Source organism: Mauremys reevesii, linkage group 3 (genome assembly GCF_016161935.1).
Source record: "Mauremys reevesii isolate NIE-2019 linkage group 3, ASM1616193v1, whole genome shotgun sequence".
NCBI classification, from domain to species: Eukaryota; Metazoa; Chordata; order Testudines; family Geoemydidae; genus Mauremys; species Mauremys reevesii.
In genome coordinates, this window is record NC_052625.1 from 191,509,215 (window position 1) to 191,530,735 (window position 21,521).

At 45.9% G+C, this 21,521-nt stretch overlaps 2 protein-coding genes across 9 annotated transcripts in view; one reads left to right on the forward strand and one right to left on the reverse strand.

Moving 5' to 3' along the window:
* Positions 1 to 2,475: 2,475 nt before the first annotated feature.
* Positions 2,476 to 21,499, reverse strand: PFN4 (profilin family member 4). Of its 5 annotated transcripts, XM_039532539.1 has the most exons (6): positions 21,204 to 21,499; positions 14,857 to 14,981; positions 9,935 to 10,063; positions 6,491 to 6,628; positions 3,602 to 3,707; positions 2,476 to 3,240 (listed from the first exon to the last, which is right to left on the reverse strand). In XM_039532539.1, exons 3-6 carry the CDS (start codon positions 10,049 to 10,051, stop codon positions 3,212 to 3,214), a joined length of 390 nt encoding a protein of 129 aa, XP_039388473.1. In that variant the 5' UTR covers positions 10,052 to 10,063; positions 14,857 to 14,981; positions 21,204 to 21,499; the 3' UTR covers positions 2,476 to 3,211. The 5 variants fall into 5 exon arrangements, with proteins under 5 accessions (XP_039388473.1, XP_039388472.1, XP_039388475.1 ...); XM_039532538.1 differs by lacking the exon at positions 14,857 to 14,981 and having other exon boundaries at positions 21,204 to 21,498; XM_039532541.1 differs by lacking the exons at positions 14,857 to 14,981; positions 21,204 to 21,499 and adding an exon at positions 21,108 to 21,175.
* The window catches only part of FAM228B (family with sequence similarity 228 member B), a 29,412-nt gene continuing 29,128 nt past the window's right edge, over positions 21,238 to 21,521 (forward strand). For 2 of the 4 annotated variants that reach the window (XR_005597001.1, XR_005597003.1), the window contains exon 1: positions 21,351 to 21,506. The gene's annotated coding sequence lies outside the window, so the exon portion shown is untranslated. Of the gene's footprint in view, positions 21,507 to 21,521 lie in introns of all 4 variants that reach the window. The other 2 variants (XR_005597002.1, XR_005597004.1) reach the window with 2 other exon arrangements.

The following is a 21,521-nucleotide window of genomic DNA, read 5'->3' on the forward strand; positions in this document are numbered from 1 at the left end:
CCTTGGTCAGGAATGAGAGTTGTGAATTGCACAGCAATATTAACAGTACTCAGCAGAGGTGAGACCAGACTGTGACTCCTTGCTTGAGGTACCCAGAACTATGAGACACTGTGTTACCTCTCTGAGCCTCAGCAAGTGAGAGCTTTGGTGTCACTAAGCTATGCATCAGCTTCCTCTAGTTCGTGTGCCTTGCCAACAAACTCTTCAGAACTCTACCAGTCTAAACCTTGCTTTGCAAGTAACAATCAGTGACCCCCAATTTCCAAATTCCCCAGAGGCATCTCTCTACAGCGTATAGTCCCTCTCACTGGATATTCACAGAAGTTGTTAAATTCGCTGCCTCCAAAGAGACAGAACACACCAGCCTGTTAGTTTAGCTGAAGACTTACACATCCCAAAATACACAGCACTGATATGGTTTTGTTAATATGTTTATTAACAAAGACCAGAGGTTTAGTGATAATAAGTATGAATAAAAAAAAGAAACAGGGAGGGTTACAAGTCAAGCAAAATAAAATATGCTTTCTAGTGACTAAAATTTAATTTCAGTAAGTTATCTTTATCTAAACAGATTTCTTACTTATAGTCAGGGTTCAGTTGCTCTTGCCTTCCAGCCAAGAGGATCCATCTTTCATAGTCTAAGAGGGTGCTGAACCATAACTCCCATCGGTGATGGATCATCAAAGTGGCTTCCTACTTTTCTTTATATACCCCAAAGTTCACTGTGTCTCAAGAGCCAGGAAGACTTCCTGGGGTGCAGATTCCGTCCCCTGTCATTATTGTTTAGTGGTCTTCTCCCCTGCTTATTAGCTCAATGGCTTTGTTTACCTCATATGTAAATGTACTTGCATTGTCTTCTGCCTGTGATCAAGTTGGTCAGACAATACACATTCATTTGTCTAGTGGAGGCTAGGCCGATGCACTGCCTGCCAAACACATTTTAAGAACATATTTCCAGCACACATCTATAACTCTTTGTATACACCCCACACATATACCACATGATTTTTGGGACCAGCATGTCATCAATTTGCATCTGAGACCTCACATGACATCTGTTAGATACAGATTATGACAATAATGTGTTGGCACAATGTATGTCTCAGGCCTGATGTGAATTACAGAATGGTATGCCCTCTCTCAGTTGGTACTGAGGGGCTTCCAGGGTCACACACAACCATGGTCTCTGGACTCCCAGCTCACTGCACCTTTCCTAGATGTAATGTGTAGAGTAATGTCCCTTTAAACAGTTTGTGAATCCTCTAGTAGCAGTCACTGTTTTCTGTGTTTGAGAAGCCAGCCAGAACCAAACTAGAGCAGCAATGTGCATTATTTAGCTAGGCCTTGTATATTCAGTTAACAGTAATTTGGATCCCTCTGTGCCCATGTGGTTTCTTCATATTATGTTTGTCATGACCTGAGCAGCAGTCCCAGGGATGGCTGGAGTAGTGGTGGATCAATGGCCCCTGGTAGTGGTCCCGGCAATGGTCCTGGGAGCAGCCAGAGCAGTGGCAGGTGGGTGGCTGGAGCAGCCGCCGCTCAGTGGGCCCCGGAGACCGCCTGAGCAGCAGCCAGTGTGGCTGACCCAAGGAACCACCTTAGCAGCAGTCCCAGGGGCAACCAGAGCAACGGCAGGTCGGCGGCTCCCAGCAGCAGTCCCAGGGGCGACTGGAGCTGCCACTGCTTGGCAGCCCCTGGCATCTGGTGCCACTGGCCCTGAGTCCCCCTTCCCCCATTTAAGATTTAATCGGGTATTTATAGTACAAGTCATGGACAGGTCACATGATGTGAATTTTTGTTTATTGCCAGTGACCTATGACTTTTACTAAAAATACCCATGACTAAATAGTAGCCTAACTATCAATAAAGTTCACATTAAATGGATTAGTAACTGGCTAACTGACAGATCTCAAAAAAGTAGAGAGACTCATCACTGAATGGGATGCTGGAAAACTCTGAGAGGGTGCAGAAAAGAGCCACAAAATGATTCAGAGGCTGGAGAAAATCCTGTACAGTGAGAGACTTAAATAGATAAATCTGTTTATCTCATCAGAAAGAAGATTGAGATGTGACTTGATTACAGGTGAATGCTACTTTGTTACATGAGTAACTTGACAGAGAGAAAATAGGGGTATTTAAAAAGGTCTTTAATCTAGGAGAGGAAAGCATAACAAGAACCCATGGCTGGCTGGAAGAGGAAATCAGACAAAATCAAAGTAGAAATTAGGCACAATTTTTTAAACAATGAGGGTGATTAATCATTGGAACAAACTACCAAGAGCAGTGGGGAGGGGATTCTCCTTCTCTGGCTGACTTCCAATACAGACAGGAGGCCTTTCTGGAAATTATGCTTTAGGCAAACACAAGTTATTGGGTTTAGTGCAGGGATACCTGTGTGGAATGTAATGGCCTGTGCTATGCATGAGGTCAGACTCGATGATCTAATGGTCCTTTCTGGCAATGCAAATAGATGGATATAAAAATGGCATTTTATTCAAGACATTCCAAGGCATGCAATGCAATTTGTGATCTTACATTGAACTTCATGTTAATGCAACACATTTCATTAATCTACTCAGTTTTGATGCTGTGTATATGGTACATCTCCTGTGAGAGATGCCTCACAGCTCAGAAAAATTAACTGCTTTCTTACTAGGAGATTGTTTTTACCCAAACAAAAACAATAGTGTTAAAATGAAGAAAAACACCTTAACTCAGTCTCTTGAGAACATCACCCAACTGTACTTTTGATGATATGAAGTTATAGTTTTCGGACCTGATCCTATGATGTGCTGAGCACCATCGACTCCTATAGGAGATGTGGAGAAAGGGCTCAACTTCCAGGGAAGTCACTGTGTGTAGAGGGTACTCAGCACCTTGTAGGAGACGCTCAGCATCTTGCAATTTTAGACTCTTGGAACCCATCCAAACTAGAGCCCAAATGCTACCACACATGCATGGATTTATGAGCTGTAATTTGGGGGCATGAAGATGGTGGAGCTGACAATTTAGGGGGCTGTTAGGCTGCACTGGTGCGATTCAAATGCTGTGGATTATCCTTCTCTTTCAGAGCCTTCACTATGCACTAAGAATATTGCGGAATAATGGATATCGTCTTGCTTGCTTGGATGTGCTTCATTACAAACTTCCATCTGCGGTTTTCTAACAAAACAGTCTCATACGCTTGATCAATTTTAAGTTGTTTGCAGATTCAGTTTTCCTTATCTCTGAAATAGTTCGCTAAGGGGAAAAAAAACAAATAGAAGACATTTTCTTTTTCAATATTTGCCGTAATGGAGATGCTCCACTTCAAATCAACACTGGAATGTACTGTAATTAAATTAAAGGGATCATAATCTAACTTGCCTCAGCATTTGCATCTGAATACTTAAAATATATGAATATTCAGTGGAAATTGAAGGAGATTGTTGGCATGTTTCTGACTAAACACCACAAAGTCATTTTAATTTTACTTTTCATGGGCTTTCAAGGTTTTCTGGAGTCCCAAATGTTCCAGGCGGTTTGTTGGAATGAAATGCTGCCCCCACTTGTAACATCTCTACAAGTTACATTCAGACATACAGGCACATGAAGTAATTACCCAGTTTCTCTACAGCTTCCACACACACGCTGGGATACATGCCCTCAGAGTAAGTAGCAACCAGGATGTATGAATCTGTTTTCACAGCTATCAGACCTATGTCCTCCTAGATAAAGAGGAAAACTAGTTAAAGTTGCAGAGTTCTTTTAAAATATATACACTATTTATCAATGTATGCTAGACAAGAATGTTTTCTATCCTTAAGTTGTGTGTCACTTTGAGGAAGCCTAAATCAAGACTGATATTGATTACAGACATAAATAATGCAAGATTATGTGTTTTATATATATTTGTATATTTTAATCAAGCCACACAATAGCTGTGCTGGTTTTCTATTATACTGCATGTTCCCACCTTTATTCATAAATAATGTTTACAAAGCACTTGGAAGAGAGAGAGAAAGTGCAATCTGGGTGCTAAGTGTAACCCACAAAAATGTTATTAAAATATTAATAAAATAGGTGTGTGCTGTGTATTATTTGAAAGATTCCAAAAAGGCTTTATAAACTAAATGTATCTGAATCTCATTAATTTTCAATAATGAATGGAAGTCCCATTGGGAACTACTGAATTTTCTGAATTAGGATGCAAATGTGTGGGTTGCCCAGCATCTTCTGGGAGTTGGTGAGAACACTCAACTTCCGTATTTGAATTACATGATGTCAATTACTGAACATCTGAGGATGTGAGGATTAGCAAGTGTGTATGCATGAGCACAGGGATCACTACCTACCACTACTCACCTACCTTTGGGGTGGAACATGTGTGCAGTTTCACAGCTCAAAAGAACAGTGTAAAGCTGCCTGCAGTGACTCAAGAGCTTAAGTACCAACCTCAGGGCAGACTGATAGGAAGCAGGGCACTAACCTCAAAGTGGCTGTGAGTTCTACACTTAGATTGCATCAACCAAGTATCAAAGAAACTCCTCAGGCAGTATACCAGCTTTCACGTGGAGTCACAGTCCCCTTGGGTACTCTGATCAGTCTTGCCACCCAGGTGAGCTTACCTTTGTGACAGATGGTGCCTTACACCAAAAATCACATCAATACTCTGGTTACTCAGATTACTCCCAGTCCCAAAGGACCTGTCACTTACCCAGGCCAATTGCATCTTAGAGCTCACACCAAAGACAATGCTTGTAGCAAATCCTATAATAAGCTCTATAAACATTTATTCAGTAGGAAAAGGAAAAGAGAATTATTTACAAGGTTAAAGAAGCTAAACATATATACATAAATGATTTACCATCTTAAGTTTCAAACAGTTATAGAAACTTCTATAATAAGCAAGCTCTATATATCCTTTAAGGCTAACCCATGCTAAACCCTAGGGTTCTCTTGCTTATGCCTAATAAACCTTGCCCTCTAGAGTCCAAGAAGCATAGAGATAATTAGTTTCTTCTGTTTGGGTTTTTTTATTTCCCTCTGCCATGTGCTCGGAGCTGCAAACTCAGCTGATGGGAGGAATCCACATGCATGACTCATTTTCATGGGTGGGAAGGGGAGGGAGGGAATTAGAGCAACAGAGTCTTTTGTCTCCTTTAACATTCCATAATAATCCACCTGCTGTCAATGGACCGTTCCTGTTGGGCAGGACATAACACTTTCTGTTGCTGATTGGCACTTCACACTGGTTAATGTCTCTCTCCTGTCTAGTGATTTACAGAGTCACAGAAGCTTATAAGAACAGACATAACATTTTTATTAAGATGTTAAAAATAGGGAATGGTACAGAGTTTAAAAATAGAAGTTTCTGGTTATCAGGGAATAACGTACAGATTATTGAGGGTGCAAAGTTTGGTTTAAGATCGGGTGGCATAAGGAATGCATAATCTGCAATATCCCCGATTGGGGGTATAAGGTTGATGGGTCAAAGTACAGACATTGAGATGTGAGGGTATGAATTCATAATACTACCACTCAAATATTACCTTATAATATGGAATACAGAAGTTATAAGTGAGATTAATGCAGGCAGCAACTCAAAAGCATTCAGTAAAGTCTAAACACTAAACACAATCTTATAAATCTAATACCTATTTTAACAATACTAACACACAGGTGAGCCAGACTCATTCCAGCTATGTATTTGTCAGTGTTCCACTGTGGCCTGGGGACCTCGGCATGAGCTGGCACCTGGTCTACCAGGATCACAAATGCTATTTAACATTTAAAAAGGCAGAGAAGCATACCACATCTAACTGCAACTGCAAAGTGGCTGGGAATTTATGTTGTCATAATGTAGTTAATCAACATGGAACTGGGCCAGAACACTGGGGTTAACACTGTTTTTTTTATAAACAAAAATATGAGAGAGAGAGCGAGAGAGAGAGCGAGAGAGAGCGCGCGCATTGAGCTCTTCAGTGACAAGTCAAGATGCTGATACTGATCATCAGTTGGTGTCATTGGCCAGTGAAGCTACTCAGAAAACCTGGCCACCTTGTTTTACATCTACACTACTACACAGCAGGAAATAAGACCGCCCATAATGAGAAATCTCAGCACCCAGCTTATCCTAAAAGCCAGAAATAGTGATTGTGCCACAAATAATTTGAGAAAAATATTTGTGATAACAGAATTCAATTTCCCTTCTCAGTGTTAGTAAAGAAATAAAATGGTTGGATAGTTTGAGATGGATGGTGGAATATATTTCTGTTTTAATTTATGTTATATGCTTGTCATTTTCCTTGTAGAGAGTCTGTGCTGGGCATTTATTTGTTTGCCCCATATATTGTGAAGGTGCAGTGGATAGAAAGGAGGCAACATTTTGTTTAACCTCTAATTGACTCTGGGTGTTAACATAAACAGGGGATGTGGGAAGGAAAGAGGAAAACTATCAAATACTTTTTTCAGTGCTTGGACCCACTTGCCATAAATGTTAGCAACTTACATTTTTAAGATAGATGGAGCACTCATCTGCTCGGACACATTTATAATGCTGCTCCTTGAAGTAAAGTCCTTCCCTTCTGACGTGTAATAAGTTCTTGAAGAAAGCAGAGCTGAGGAGTAAGGCATGCTGTGGCTGCAGCTAAATTGATAAAATGGGACATTGCAAAAGTGTGTCCTTTTGGTCCATAACAATCATTAAAAAACACACTTCAGTTATGTCTGATAATTAACCAAAGACGATTTCATAAATAGATAATGATGACACAAGAAAGGAAAATGTCTGAACAACTTTGAAATTGGGCTTTTAGTCCATGTCAGAATGAATTGTATTTTCAGTGTCTGATTTAGGATCTGATTCACAAATGCTTGCATTTACCCCATGAGTAGTCCCATTGATTACAGTGGAATTAATGGTAAGCAGTATGCCCAGTAGTGTTTACATGATTGGGCCTTTAGGTTAAAACCTCTCTGGAGCAGAGGACTCTGCCTTGCTCTGTGTTTGCACAGTACTGAGCACACAGATGCCGCATTCAAATACTAATAATTTCCATCTTCTATATATAGACGTAACTTTAAGAGCCTCCAGCAAGTGAGCTTTTCAGATCAAGGTGGAGCATTACATGCTAGAATCTAGGAGCAAATCTTCAGCTGGTGTGAAATGCCATAGATCCATTGAGGTCAGTGGAGCTATGAGAATCTACACCAGCTGAGAATCTGTCCCCAGTCTCCATCAGTCACACTTCTAGAGTGAAGCTGAAGTTTTAGCATTTTAGATCCTCATTAACTGCTACTCTCCTATGGATAACACTTTGGTGCTCAGATACTATGGTGACGAGACCACATAAGTAAATAGAGAGACAGATTTGACACCCTCTGTTCCAATGTAACATAAATAAGATAAAATAAAATTAGACAGGAGAAGCATAAGTTTTGCCATACAATACAGAAGTGCTGCTATTCTGCTGTCTTGTTTAGTACCTTGTTGATCACAGAACAAAATCAACACAATCAAAGGTGATTGATGCAGTCCAAAGCACGAAAAAAATGGAGTTCTGCTGATATAACACCTTTCCTGCAAAGATCTAATATGAGTGCTGTGATAAATGAAGGGGGGAGGGGAAGGGTAGCTCCCTTTTATGGACAGCAAGTTAGCTATAAAGTCCCTCTTGGTGGCTGTTCTCTGCTTGCTTTACCTGCAAGGGTTAAAAAGTCTCCCTGGCTAGGTAAAAGAAAGGGAGTGGGCACATGACCAAAAGAGCCAATGGGGCAGCTAGAACTTTTTAAAATTGGAAAAAACTTGCTCTTTGTTGGTGGTCTCCAGAGAGCGGAGACACAGATCAGCAATGCTATAAGCAGCTTTAAAACCAGGTATGAAAAAAGCAATTCATACCTCAAATCTACTTATCTGAAACCCCAGATATGTAAGTAAATTAGGGAATGTCTAGGAAAGTGTGATTAGGTTGTTTTTTTCCTCATTATTTCTTATTGGCTTGTGGATGTGTCTGTGCTAATCCCAGATGCTTTTGTTTTACTTGTAACCTTTAAGCTGAACGTCGAGAGCTATCTTGATGCTTAATTTTTGTAATTGTTTCTTTTAAGATCTAGAAAAAGCCTACGTTTCAAACGTATTTCCTTTCTTTTTGGGTTTAATAAAATTTACCTTTTTTAAGAACAGGATTGGATGTTTGTGTCCCTAAGAGGGTGTGCACATATTGTTTAATTAGCTAGGGGCAACAGCTGATTTCCTTTGTTCCCCCCCTCCCCGCGCTCAGCTCTTCCCCTGAGAAGGAGTGAAAAGGCTTGAGGGTACCCCATAGGAAGGAATTCCCAAGTGTTCCTTCCTGGGTTCTCAAAAGGAGGGGGAGGTTTGCACTTGGGTGGTGGCAGCATCTCCCCATCCAAGGAGAAAGAGAAGCTGTGACCTTGGGAGTTTAATACCAGCCTGGAGTGGCCAGTATTAATTTTTAAAATCCTTGCAGGCCCCCACCTTCTGCACTCAAAGTGCCAGGGTGGGGAATCAGCCTGGGCAAGTGTTTTACAACAAATTCAACCTCACAACATACTTTTTGGTAAGTAGTACTATACCTAGGGCCCTACCAAATTCACAGCCATGGAAAACACGCCACGAATCGTGAAATCTGGTCTGCCCCTGTGAAATCTGGTCTTGTGTGCTTTTACCCTATACTATGTAGATTTCACAGGCGAGACCAGCATTTCTCAAATTGGGGATCCTGACCCAAAAGGGAGTTGCTCTGAAGGCACTCAGCTCTGACGGCAGTGGCCCGCCTGCAGCAGCGCAGAAGTAAGGGTGGCAATACCATACCTTGCCATCCTTACTTCTGTGCTGCTGCTGGCAGTGGCTCTGTCTGCAGAGCTGGGATCCCAGCCAGCAGCTGCCGCTCTCCAGCTGCCCAACTCTGAAAGTAGTACCACCGCTAGCAGCAGCACAGAAGTAAGGGTAGAAGTACTGCAACCCCCCCACAATTCCTTTATGGGTCAGGACTCCCAAAGTTACAACATAGTGAAATTTCAGATTTAAATAGCTGAAATCATGACATGATTTTTAAAATCCTACGGTTGTGAAACTGACCAAAATGGACAATGAATTTGGTAGGGCCCTAATCAGGGCCGGCTCCAGGCACCAGCGCAGCAAGCAGGTGCTTGGGGCAGCCAATGGAAAGGGGCGGCACATCTGGGTCTTCGGCGGCAATTCGGCCGCGGGTCCCTCAGTCCCTCTCGGAGGGAAGGACCTGCCGCCGAATTGCTGCCGAAGAACGAAGCAGCAGCGGTAGATTTGTGCCGCCAATCACGGCTTCCCCCCCACTTGCGGAGGCAAAAATGCTGGAGCCAGCCCTGGCCCTAATTATACCCCATTTGGCTCAGAGGTTATTAGAATTGCTCAATGTCACACACAGGGCCAGCTCTACTGTTTTTGCCGCCCCAAGCAGCGCACTGAATTGCCACTGCCCCCGCCGTCTGCAGTCCGTGTGCCGTTAGTATGGCACGTGCGTTTCTGCAGTGGCGGCCGTTCAGAGGCAGCTTCTGTCTTCAGCCGGAAGCCAGAAGCTGCGCCGCCGGGGGCAGCTGAACACAGAAGCTGGCGCTGAATTGCCGCCGCGGAAACGCGCATGCTGCCCTAATGGCACACGGCCTGCCCCCGCCGTCCGCAGCGGCAATTCGGCAAGCTGCTTGGGGGCAAAAACACACGGACTGCCGTGCCTTTCAGATTGCCACTCTAAGCACCTGCTTGGAATGCTGGTGCCTGGAGCCGGCCCTGGTCACACAGCCAGTGGAAGAGCCAGGAATATTTATTAGAACCCAGCAGTCCTGACTGACAGTCCCCTTTCTAATCACTAACTCATGCCCCCTCCCTTTAAAGAGGGTGGTACATTTCTAAATTTTCTACCTTCAGTGTCACTTGCTAGGATACTTTCTGTTTCCTTACATTAAAGCCAGGGGTTGATGCCCATACAGTCTCATCCTTTAATTTGATGATGGCCGCATGTTCCACATGTTTTGTTTTGATGAGGCAATCATTGAGCAAAGATTGAATTTGGTTCATTTTCCTTCAGTTCTGTGAAAAAAAAAAATCAGATATAGGTAGAGGTTCATTTCCTTCCAGTTGTGCTTCAGAGACCTGATCCTCTTCCCATCCGGAATTTAATTTAGCTTACTTTAGGAGGCTAATTCAGAGTAAAAAAGCTGAGAAATACACCATAACTTGCGATAAGCACCAGGTTAGAGTGGAAGTCAGCTGGAGTGGGGAGAGTTAGTGCTCTTTTCAAGCTCCTTGCACAACATGCATAATACTTACTCCTGCCTTGAGTGCAGGGGACTGGACTAGACGACCTCTCAAGGTCACTTCAAGTTCTATGATTCTATGCCTAGATGTTTCTGTTCAAATGATCAACAGCGAAATTGACAATATTGACATTTAAACTGACATTATTAGACTTCAGAGTTAACATTTGAGGATGATAACACTGGTGGCATTTCATATGTTTTAGAGTTATTGTTTCAGGCTGTTTATCTGCATACACAGCCAGATAGATGACACTGCATCAATTGTATTTGGAAGATTTATTTAGCAACGATAAGGACAAGAAACTAGAAACTGATTGGCCCATCAGAAAATTGCAAGTATTGTGTCTCTTGACTACTGGTTCATTCCAAGTCAAGTGTTAGATGTGGTAAGGATTTCAGAATGACTGTACTTTACATGACATCTCATCTGGATGATGATGATGACGTAAAATAAAAATGATAAAGATGTTCTTATCACTATACAGCACAATGATTACATAAATCAGACCACTTCACCTTGAATGGTCCCTTGAAATACATGTTATCTATTTATGCAAAACAATCTGTTTCATCTTGTATTTAGCTGTGACACTGAGTAAGTTTCCCAGAGCGCTGTGTAAGATCAAAAGCTTGTCTCTCTCACCAACAGAAGTTATAAAAAAGTCACCAATAAAAGATATTACCTAGGGTGACCAGATGTTCCAATTTTATTGGGACAGTCCCTATATTCATGGCTTTATCTTATATAGGCACCTATTATCCCCCACCCCCTATCCTGATTTTTCACACTTGCTCTCTGGTTACCCTAATACAGGGGTAGGCAACCTATGGTACACGTGCCAAAGGCAGCACACGAGCTGATTTTCAGTGGCACTCACACTGCCCGGGTCCTGGCCTCCAGTCCAGGGGGCTTTGCATTTTAATTTGATTTTAAATGAAGCTTCTTAAACATTTTAAAAACCTTATTTACTTTACATACAACAAAAGTTTAGTTATATATTATAGATTTATAGAAAGAGATCTTCTAAACATTAAAATGTACTACTAGCACACAAAACCTTAAATCAGAGTGAATAAGTGAAGACTCGGCACACCACTTCTGAAAGGTTGCCGACCCCCGCCCTAATATTACCTCACCCACTTTGTCTCTCTGATAAAAATCAGACTACATAGTTTTATGAAGTAAATCACTATTAAATAACTATATCACAAATTGTAATGCAACATTTAATGAACAAAACTGTTGTTGGATAATCCTGACAGTTATGCAGCCAATTAATCTAAAGATTTTATACACATGTGGCAAAGTCAGGGGTGAGCTGCAGCGGGTTCGCACGGGTTCGCGCGAACCCGTTGTTAAATTTTAGCAGCCATTTTAGAACCGCTTGTTAAGGGCTGCTAAATTTAACAAAAGTTCCCGCCCACTCCTCTCCTGCTCCGCCCCCTTCTCCTCCCCCTCCCCTGCTTCCCGCGAATCAGATGTTCGCGGGAAGCCTGAACAAGCAGCATGGAGGCAGCCAGCAGGTAAGCTGGGGCGCGGAGGGGGAGGGGAGGTGCGGCTGGCTCAGCAGCTCCCGGTCCCAGACCGCGGCTCCCTCCAGCCCAGCGCCGGCCCGGGGAGTCGGGCCCCGCAGCTGCCGCCGAGCGGCCGGGCCCCGGTGCCGGCCCGGGGAGTCGGGCCGAGCGGCCGGGCCCCGGTGCCGGCCCGGCCCGGGGAGTCGGGCCGAGCGGCCAGGCCCCGGTGCCGGCCTGGCCCGGGGAGTCAGGCCGGCGTCGGGCCCCGGTGCCGCCCCGGCCCGGGGAGTCGGGCCGAGCGGCCCGGCGAGTCGGGCCCCGTGCCGCCCGGCCCGGGAGTCGGGCCGAGTGGCCCGCGAAGTCGGGCCCGTGCCGCCCGGCCCGGGAGTCGGGCCGAGCGGCTCGGCGAGTCGGGCCGCCCCGTGCCAGCCCGGCCCGGGAGTCGGGCCGGCCCGGGAGTCGGGCCCGTGCCGGCCTGGCCCGGGAGTCGGGCCCAGCGGCGCCAGTCGTGGTCCTGGCAGAGTGGACCCGGTCCCCAGGCAGTGTGGTAAGGGGGCAGGGAGGGGTGGATTGTGGGGGTGGATAGGGGTCAGGGCAGTCAGAGGGCAGGGACCAGGGGGATTGACTGGGGGCAAGGGTCCCGGGGAGCAGTCAGGAAAGAGCAGGGTTGGATGAGGTGGTGGGGGCACTCAGGGACAGAGAGAAGGGGTAGTTGTATGGGGTAGGGGTTCTGGGGGGCCATTGAGAATGAGAGGAGGGGTTGGGTGGGGTGGCAAGGGGCAGTCAGGGGACAGGGAAGGGGGGGATGGGTCAGGGGTCTCGGAGTGTGTGTGTTAAGGAACATGAGGGGTTGGATGGGGCACGACCCCCCCCCCATGGAGGGGGGGGGAAGGAGGGAACCCGTTGTTAAAATTTTGGAGGGAGGAGGGAACCCGTTGTTAAAAATTTGGCAGCTCATCACTGGGCAAAGTACCTTCTTCTCCTCAGCAGGCTCAGTCCTTTTTAGCCTTGGAGACACAGGCTTGGGCAAAGCAAATCCTTCTAGGTAGCACAAGGTCTGGCTAATCCTTCCCTCAGTCAGTCCCTTGTGCTTGTTTTCTCCCCTTCTGGGGACAGAGTGCAGCCTTCCTTGCTGGAAGGGTTCAGAGCCTTGCTACATCTAACTTGCTGGCAGCTTTTTTTTTCTTTCTCTCTCTCTCTCTCTCTCTCTCTCTCTCACACACACACACACACACACACACACACACACACACACACACACACACACACACACACACACACACACACACACACACACACACACACACACACACACACGGTTTAAAAAGGTCTCCAGCAGTTGGAGCCAGCTGAACTATGCCATGGCTATCTCTCCTCAGTGGATTGGGAGAGGCCTTTTAACCCCCTGGGACTAATTACTATCCCTCCCTTTGTAGCCATTTGTCCTGGGTTTGCCACACACAATTTTATAAAAGTTATGCCTTAGTCAAACTCAAGTTGAATACTGCGTGCAGATGTGGTTGCCCCATGTCAAAAAAGATATATTGGAATTGGAAAAGGTTCAGAAAAGGTCAACAAAAATTATTAGGGATATGGAAAACCTTCTGTATGAGGAGGGATTAATAAGATTGGGACTTTTCAGCTTGGTAAAGAGACGACGAAGGGGGAATATGATAGACATCTTTAAAATTATGACTGATGTGGAGAAAATAAAAAAAGAAGTGTTATTTACTTCTTCTCATAACACAAGAACTAGGGGTCACCCAATGAAATTAATAGGCAGTGGGTTTAAAACAAACAAAAGGAAGTATTTTTTTACACAATGCACAGTCAACCTGTGGAACTCTTTGATGGAGGATGTTGTGAAGGCTAGAACCACAACAGGGTTCAAAAAAGAGCTAGATAAATTAATGGAAGATAGGTCCATCAATGACTATTAACCGGGACGGTCAGGGCAGCCTCTGTTTGCCAGAAGCTGAGAATGGGCAACAAGGGATGGATCACTTGATGATTACGTGTTATGTTCATTCCCTCTGGGGCATCTGGCACTGGCCACTGTCAGAAGACAGGATACTGGGCTAGACGGACCTTTGGTCTGACCCAATATGGCCGTTCTTATGTTACAAGGGTAATTGTGTGAAATTTAATGGACTATGATACATGGGACATCGACTAGATGATCTAACTCTATATACTATTCTATTCTGTATAGGTTTTTATACCACACTTATCACTGTCGTATCTAAGCACTTTCCAGTAGTGCATTAAGCAATGTGACTCCCTACACAACTGTCACGTGTTGTTTGTTCTCTCATCCTCTCCCCAGGGATTAATGGTCCTTTCTGGCTTTATGAAGTGTAGATTTATTTTCATTTTAAAAGAAACTTTTACTGAAAAATGTTCTGCCTAGTCAGCTGTCTAGTATGTGAAGTCTAAAGGGCTTTGACCTGCTGAATGCTGACCCCCCTACCCCCATCATAACCACTGTGCCTCTAAGAGGTGCAGCACACAACTTGCAGCCCAAGGAAGAGAGGTTAAACCACCTTTGTGCTCTTCCAACTGGAGCAACCCAAGGACCAGAGAGGTCCAATGTGTAATTTAGTCAGCCCTGGGAGCCTGTCTTGACAGCACAGTGAGCTCACGTTATAACTCAGGTGCCACCACTGTTCAACTTCCAGCTACACACAAAAATCTCTGGCTCAAGTTAAGTGGTGCTTTAAGCTTGAGCTAACTGGCCTGCATGGGCAGTGGGTGGAGCCCCCCTTAGGGGAGGCTCGCCCCCAGCTCTGCCTCTTCCGCCCACCCCCTTCCTCCCCACAGCCAGAGCCCCGAGAACCCTTGCCCCTCCCCTGCGGACGGGGCCACGAGTCTCCCCTGCCCAGAGGAGTCCCAAGCTCCTCCGCCCTTCAGTTGGAGGAGCCCCGCACTGGCTGGAGGCCCAAATGCCCTCCCCCCCTCAGCTGTAGGAGTCCCTCAGCTGAAGCCCCGAGCCTCCCCCCCCCCCCACCGACCCAGAGGTGCCCCGGGCCAGCTGCAGCCATACTGCACCTCCTCTCCACAGACCCCAAGCCGCTGCAGGGAAAAGCCTCTCAGCAGGCTGCCTTCGAGAGCTACACAGCTCCTCCCATCGCACTTGTCTGGGACCTTTCACTCACCGAGGGGCTGCTCAGCAACTGGTGAAAAGAACAGGTTAAGGACTATTTAGAAAAGCTGGATGTGCACAAGTCCATAGGGCCAGAGGCAATGCATCCGAGGGTGCTGAGGGAGTTGGCTGATGTGATTGCAGAGCCATTGGCCATTATCTTTGAAAACTCGTGGCGATCGTGGGAGGTCCCGGACGATTGGAAAAAGGCAAATATAGTGTCTAACCTTTAAAAAGGGAAGAAGGAGAATCCAGAGAACTACAGACCAGTCAGCCTCACCTCAGTCCCTGGAAAAATCATGGAGCAGGTCCTCAAGGAATCCTTTTTGAAGCACTTGGAGGAGAGGAAGGTGATCAGGAACAGTCAATATGGATTCATCCATGGCAAGTCATGCTTGACCAACCTGATTGCCTTCTATGATGAGCTAACTGGCTCTGTGGATATTGGGAAAGTGGTGGACATGATATACCTTGACTTTAGCAAAGCTTTTGCTACCGTCTCCCATAGAATTCTTGCCAGCAAGTTAAAGAAGTATGGATTGGATGAATGGACTATAAGGTGGATAGAAAGCTGGCTAGATTGTCGGGCTCAATGGATAGTGATCAATGGCTTGATGTCTAGCTGGCAGCTGGTATCAAGCAGAGTGCCCCAAAGGTCGGTCCTAAGGATGGTTTTGTTCAACATCTTCATTAATGATCTGGAGGATGGGATGGATTGCACCCTCAGCAAGTTCGCAAATGACACTAAGCTGTGGTGGGAGGTAGATATTCTGGAGGGTAGGGATAGGGTCCAGAGTGACCTAAACAAATTGGAGGGTTGGGCGAAAAGAAATCTGATGAGGTTCAGCAAGGACAAGTGCAGAGTCCTGCACTTAGGAAAGAAGAATCCCATGCACTGCTACAAGCTAGGGATCAACTGGCTAAATGGCAGTTCTGCAGAAAAGGATCTGGGGATTACAGTGGCCAAGAAGCTGGATATGAGTCAGTAGTGTGCTCTTGTTGCCAAGAAGCCTAACAGCATATTGGGCTGCATTAGTAGGAGCACTGCCAGCAGATAGTGGGAAGTGAATATTCCCCTCTATTCGGCTCTGGTGAGGCCACATCTGGAGTATTGTGTCCAGTTTTGGGCCCCCCACTACAGAAAGGATATGGACAAGATAGGCTTATGTGTAGTGCTGGGGAGGAGTCGGTGGTCGTGGTACATGTAGGTACCAACAACATGGGGAAGGATAGGAGAGAGGTTCTGGAGGCCAAATTTAGGCTGCTAGGTAAGAGATTGAAGTCCAGGACCTCCATGGTAGCATTCTCTGAAATGCTTCCAGTTCCATGCACAGGGCCAATTAGACAGGCAGAACTGCAGGGTCTCAATGCGTGGATGAGACGATGGTGTAGGGAGGAGGGGCTTAGATTTATTAGGAAATGGGGAAGCTTTTGGGAAAGAGGGAACCTATACAGAAGGATGGGCTCCATCTAAACCAAAACAGAACCAGATTGCTGGCGCTTAAAATTAAAAAGGTTGTAGAACAGTTTTTAAACTAAGAGCTGGGGGAAAGCCGACAGGTGCGGAGGTGCGGACATCCCTTAGGGGAGGATCTATAAATGGAGATTCCCTATTTCCTAATAAGAAGGAAAGGATGGAAAATGATAAAATACAGGGAGGATCTGATGAGAAACAGCCAAATGAAAAAAAGTCCCTTCAGTTACGTCATGCAATAGGGGACAGCCAAAAAATGACAAGTTTTTAAAATGCTTGTATACCAATGCTAGGAGTCTAAATAATAAGACGGGGGAACTAGAGTGCCTAGTATTAAATGAGGATATTGATATAATAGGCATCACAGAAACCTGGTGGAATGAGGATAATCAATGGGGCACAGTAATACCAGGGTACAAAACATATCAGAAGAACAGAACAGGTTGTGCTGGTGGGGGAGTGGCGCTGTATTGAAAGAATCAAATGAAGTAAAAATCTTAAATGAACTAAATTGTACTATAGAATCTCTATGGATAGTAATTCCATGCTTGAAAAATAAGAATATAGCGGTAGGGCTATATTACAGACAATCTGACCAGGATGGTGTTAGTGACTCTGACATGCTCAGGGAGATTAGAGAGGCTAATAAAAATAAAAAAACTCAAAATAATAATGGGGGATTTCAACTATCCCCATATTGACTGGGTACATATCACCTCAGAAAGGGATGCTGAGAAAAAGTTTCTTGACACCTTAAATGACTGCTTCTTGGAGCAGCTAGTCCTGGAAACTACAAGAGGAGAGGCAATTCTTGATTTAGTCCTAAGTGGAGCACAGGATCAGGTCCAAGAGGTGAATATAGCTGGACCACTTGGTAATAGTGACCATAATATAATTAAATTTAACTTCCCTGAGGTGGGGAAAACTCCACAGCAGCCCAACACTATAGCGTTTAATTTCAGAAAGGGGAACACCACAAAAATGAGGTGGTTAGTGAAACAGAAATTAAAAGGAGAGGCAAAGCTGCTTTTGTAATGAGCCAGCCACTCCCAGTCCCTATTCAAGCCCAAATTAATCGTGTTAAATTTGCAAATGAATTTTAGTTCTGCTGTTTCTCTTTGAAGTCTGTTTCTGAAGTTTTTTTGTTCAAGTATAGCGAATTTTAAATCTGTTATAGAATGTCCAGGGAGATTGAAGTGTTCTCCTACTGGCTTTTGTATGTTACCATTCCTGATGTCTGATTTGTCGCCATTTATTCTTTTACGTAGGAACTGTCCGGTTTGGCCATGGACATGACAGAGCGGCACTGCTGGCACATCATGGCACATATAACATTAGTAGATGTTCAGGTGAATGAGCCCTTGATGGTGTGGCTGATGTGGTTGGGTCCTCTGATGGTGTCGCTAGAGTAGATATGGGGATATTCTCCTGGAACTGACACCTCCTCATCTATTATTGGGAGTGGACTACATTCACCCTGATCAAATTGGCCCTATCAACACTGGTTCTCCACTTGTGAGGTAACTCCCTTCTCTTCATGTGTCATTATATAATGCCTGCATCTGTAATTTTTACTCCATGAATCTGAAGAAGTGAGTTTTTTTACCCACGAAAGTTTATGCCCAAATAAATCTGTTAGTCTTTAAGGTGCCACTGGACTCCTTGTTGTTTTTGAGAAATTAAAAGGTACAGTACCAAAAGTAAAATCCCTGCAAGCTGCATGGAAATATTTTAAAGACAACATAATAGAGGCTCAACATAAATGTATGCCCCAATTTAAAAAACATAGTAAGAGAATGTGATACAGCATGGCCAGAGGGCAGCAGGAGGGGTTAGAAGGGAGCCTTATTCCCTGTAAGGGGAAGAAAGTTTGCTACAGATTAACTAGAGCACCTGATGCCAATTAGAGCACCAGAAACCAATTAGAGCACCTGCTGTCAGTCACATGATAAAAACCCTGCTTCAATCAGACAGTGTGGGAGTTGGAGCAGAAAGGATTGGTGTTGGAGCAGAGAACAGTTTGAAGGGAAGCAGAGGACAGTTTGGAGAAGTGCTGTGGTGGGCTAAGAAGTCCTAGACCCTAGGTAAGGGACACCTGGCTTGTGCAGAGGGAGGGCAGGAAGGCCCCCCCCCCCCACAAGCTGAAGGGCAGGAGAGGGAAGTAGCCCAGGGGAAGGAACCGTCCGTTCAAGTGGTTCACCACTATCCTCAGGGCCTCTGGGCTGGGACCTGGAGTAGAGGGCGGGCCCAGGTCCCTCCCTCTCCACTCCACTCCCCTAGGACACTAGTGGGGCAATTCATATTCCAATTTAGGGGCAAGAAATGGTGCCCTGAACCCCTGCCCCCAAAGAAGAGAAAACGTGAGACCCATCATAATAGTGCCGGCAATTTGCCACAGAGAACCAAAAAAGAGACACCGTGGTTAAACAACAAAGTAAAAGAAGCATTGAGGGGCAAAAAGGCATCCTTTAAAAAGTGGAAGATAAATCCTAATGAGGAAAATAGAAAAGAGTATAAACTCTGACAAATGAAGTTTAAAAATATAATTAGAAAGACCAAAGAAGAATTTGAAGAACAGCTAGTCAAAGACTCCAAAAGTAATAGCAATTTTTTTTAAATACATCAGAAGCAGAAAGCCTGCTAAACAACCAGTGGGGCCACTGGACAATCGAGATGCTAAAGGAACACTCAAAGACGATAAGGCCATTGTGGAGAAACTAAATGAATTCTTTGCATCAGTCTTCACTGTTGAGGATGTGAAGGAGATTCCCAAACCTGAGCTATTCTTTTTGGGTGACAGATCTGAGGAACTGTCCCAAATAGAGGTGTCATTAGAGAAGGTTTTGGAACAAATTGATAAACTAAACAGTAATAAGTCTCCAGGACCTGATGGTATTCACCCAAGAGATCTGAAGGAACTCAAATGTGAAATTGCAGGACTACTAACTGTCATCTGTAACCTATCATTTAAATCAGCTTCTGTACCAAATGACTGGAAGATAGCTAATGAGATGCCAATTTTTAAAAAGGGCTCCAGAGGTGACCCTGGCAACTACAGGCCAGTGAGCCTCACTTCAGTACCGGGAAAATTGGTTGAAACTATCGTAAAGAACAAAATTGTCAGACACATAGTTGAACATAATTTGTTGGGAAATAAATAGTCAACATGGTCAGGGAATGAGGAGCAGAGGGGATTGGGAGTTCTGATGGGGGGCAGTCAGGGGGCGGGAAGTGGGAGGGAGTGGATGGGGCGGGGCTAGGGCGGGGCTCCCCCCATCCTCTTTTTTGATTGTTGAAATATGGTAACCCTAGCATAATAGGCAGGGATACTCACCACTATACTAACAAGGAAGGGGACCAGGTCTTGTACTACACAGAACTCCTAGACACCAGTTATTGCCAGCTTATACCACACCATGGGCCCCACTGGACAATAATACCTCCTGCTCTCTTCTCCTTCCTAAAGACTTTGGCTGCAGCAACAGCCCTGGGAATATCCCTGTCTCTCTTCACATGCAGTTGCCTCTCACTCTCCTCCAAAGAAGCTTTTGATATGCCCCATGCAGGTTCCAAGCCCGCTGAGGCGTGATATTTGCTACTCAGCTTCCTGGGTCCATCAGTAATCTCCCTGGAGTCCAGAGAAGCTACTGATGAACCCAGGAAGCTGAACAGCACACACCATCTCCTCATCCACCCTGGAACCTGCATGGGGCATAATAAAGCAAACCTCCCCCCTTTCAAACCCTGCAACCAGGGGCAGCGGCTGGGGCAGGGCCGGCTCCATTTTTTTTGGTCACTCCAAGCAGTGAAGTGAAATCAAAAACAAAAACAGAAAGCTGTGATTGGCGGCAGCTCATCTATGCTGCTTCATTCTTTGGTGGCAATTCGGCGGCGGGTCCTTCACTCCAAGAGGGACTGAGGGACCCGCCGCCGAAGACCCGGACGTGCCGCCCTTTTCCATTGGACGCCCCAAGCACCTGCTTCCTTCGCTGGTGCCTGGCCCTGCTCCCCAGGCATATTATACCCGCTGCCCATACTGGCCTGTTAGGTGCATGGGTAATGCTTTGGGGAGTAATAGCTTGAGTTATAACTCATCAGTGGCTAATCCAATTACTTGGTTAACCCAATTACACTGTGCTGCTCACTGTTTGTGAGTGTTTCACCCTGAGATCACTCTCACTTGAGCTAAGTGCGGCAGGGAAGCAGTGTGGCACGTTGGGCTGGTTCTTAAAGATCTCTAGGTGACAGGCGACTTGTTGGGCTGGGAATTACTGCCTGTGCCGAAACAGGTGATTTTTACTCGCGCTAGCCTTGGCCTGGTGACAAGGCACTTGCACATTACGGGAGTGTACATGAAACAGCCATGCCGGGGCCGACCCTGGACCGCTCAGTCTGTCAGGTCCTGTCCTCTCCCAGGCTCCTGGAGCATTGGGACCAGCCCCCTGCCTCACACTCCCAGGCTTGGCGGGCTAGGCCGCGCTGAGCTCCCCCATGGGCAGCCCAGGGCTCAGCCAGCGGGCGTACGGGTTGGCGGGTCAACGGATAAGAACCCATGGTGGGCTGAGAAACTGCCAGCCTGGAGCACAGACTACAGTTCCCAGCATGCAACGTTCTTTACTTGTCTCGCTAGATGGTAACGGGGACGCGTGGCATGCTGGGAGATGTAGTCCTCCAGGGCCTCACCTTACTACGAGAGATGAGGGGGGCCCCCACTTTAGCCTTTCCCCCCGCACCTCCACAATCATCGGACCCGCTGCGGGTGGCGACCCAGCTCCTTACCTAGCCAAGCAGCGCTGCAGCGCCTTTCTCAACTGGTGGGCGTGGCCTTTTGTCTCAGTACCTTGATTCGCTGAGGCGACACGCCTTCTTTACTGATTGGTGGAGTGCCCTGTCCATCATAAAGGAGAGGCTCTGGCTGGCGTTGCCGTGGGAGCGAAGGACGCGTAACCGTCACAAAGGCGGCGGGATACGAGCTGTACATCACTGACTCTCCCCGCTCTCCGCTCGGGCTGGGTGAGGCTGTTTCTCCTCATTTCGGGGACGGCGAGGCCAGGGGATTCCTCCCCGCCCTCCGCCCTGCAGGTGATTAAAGGGAGG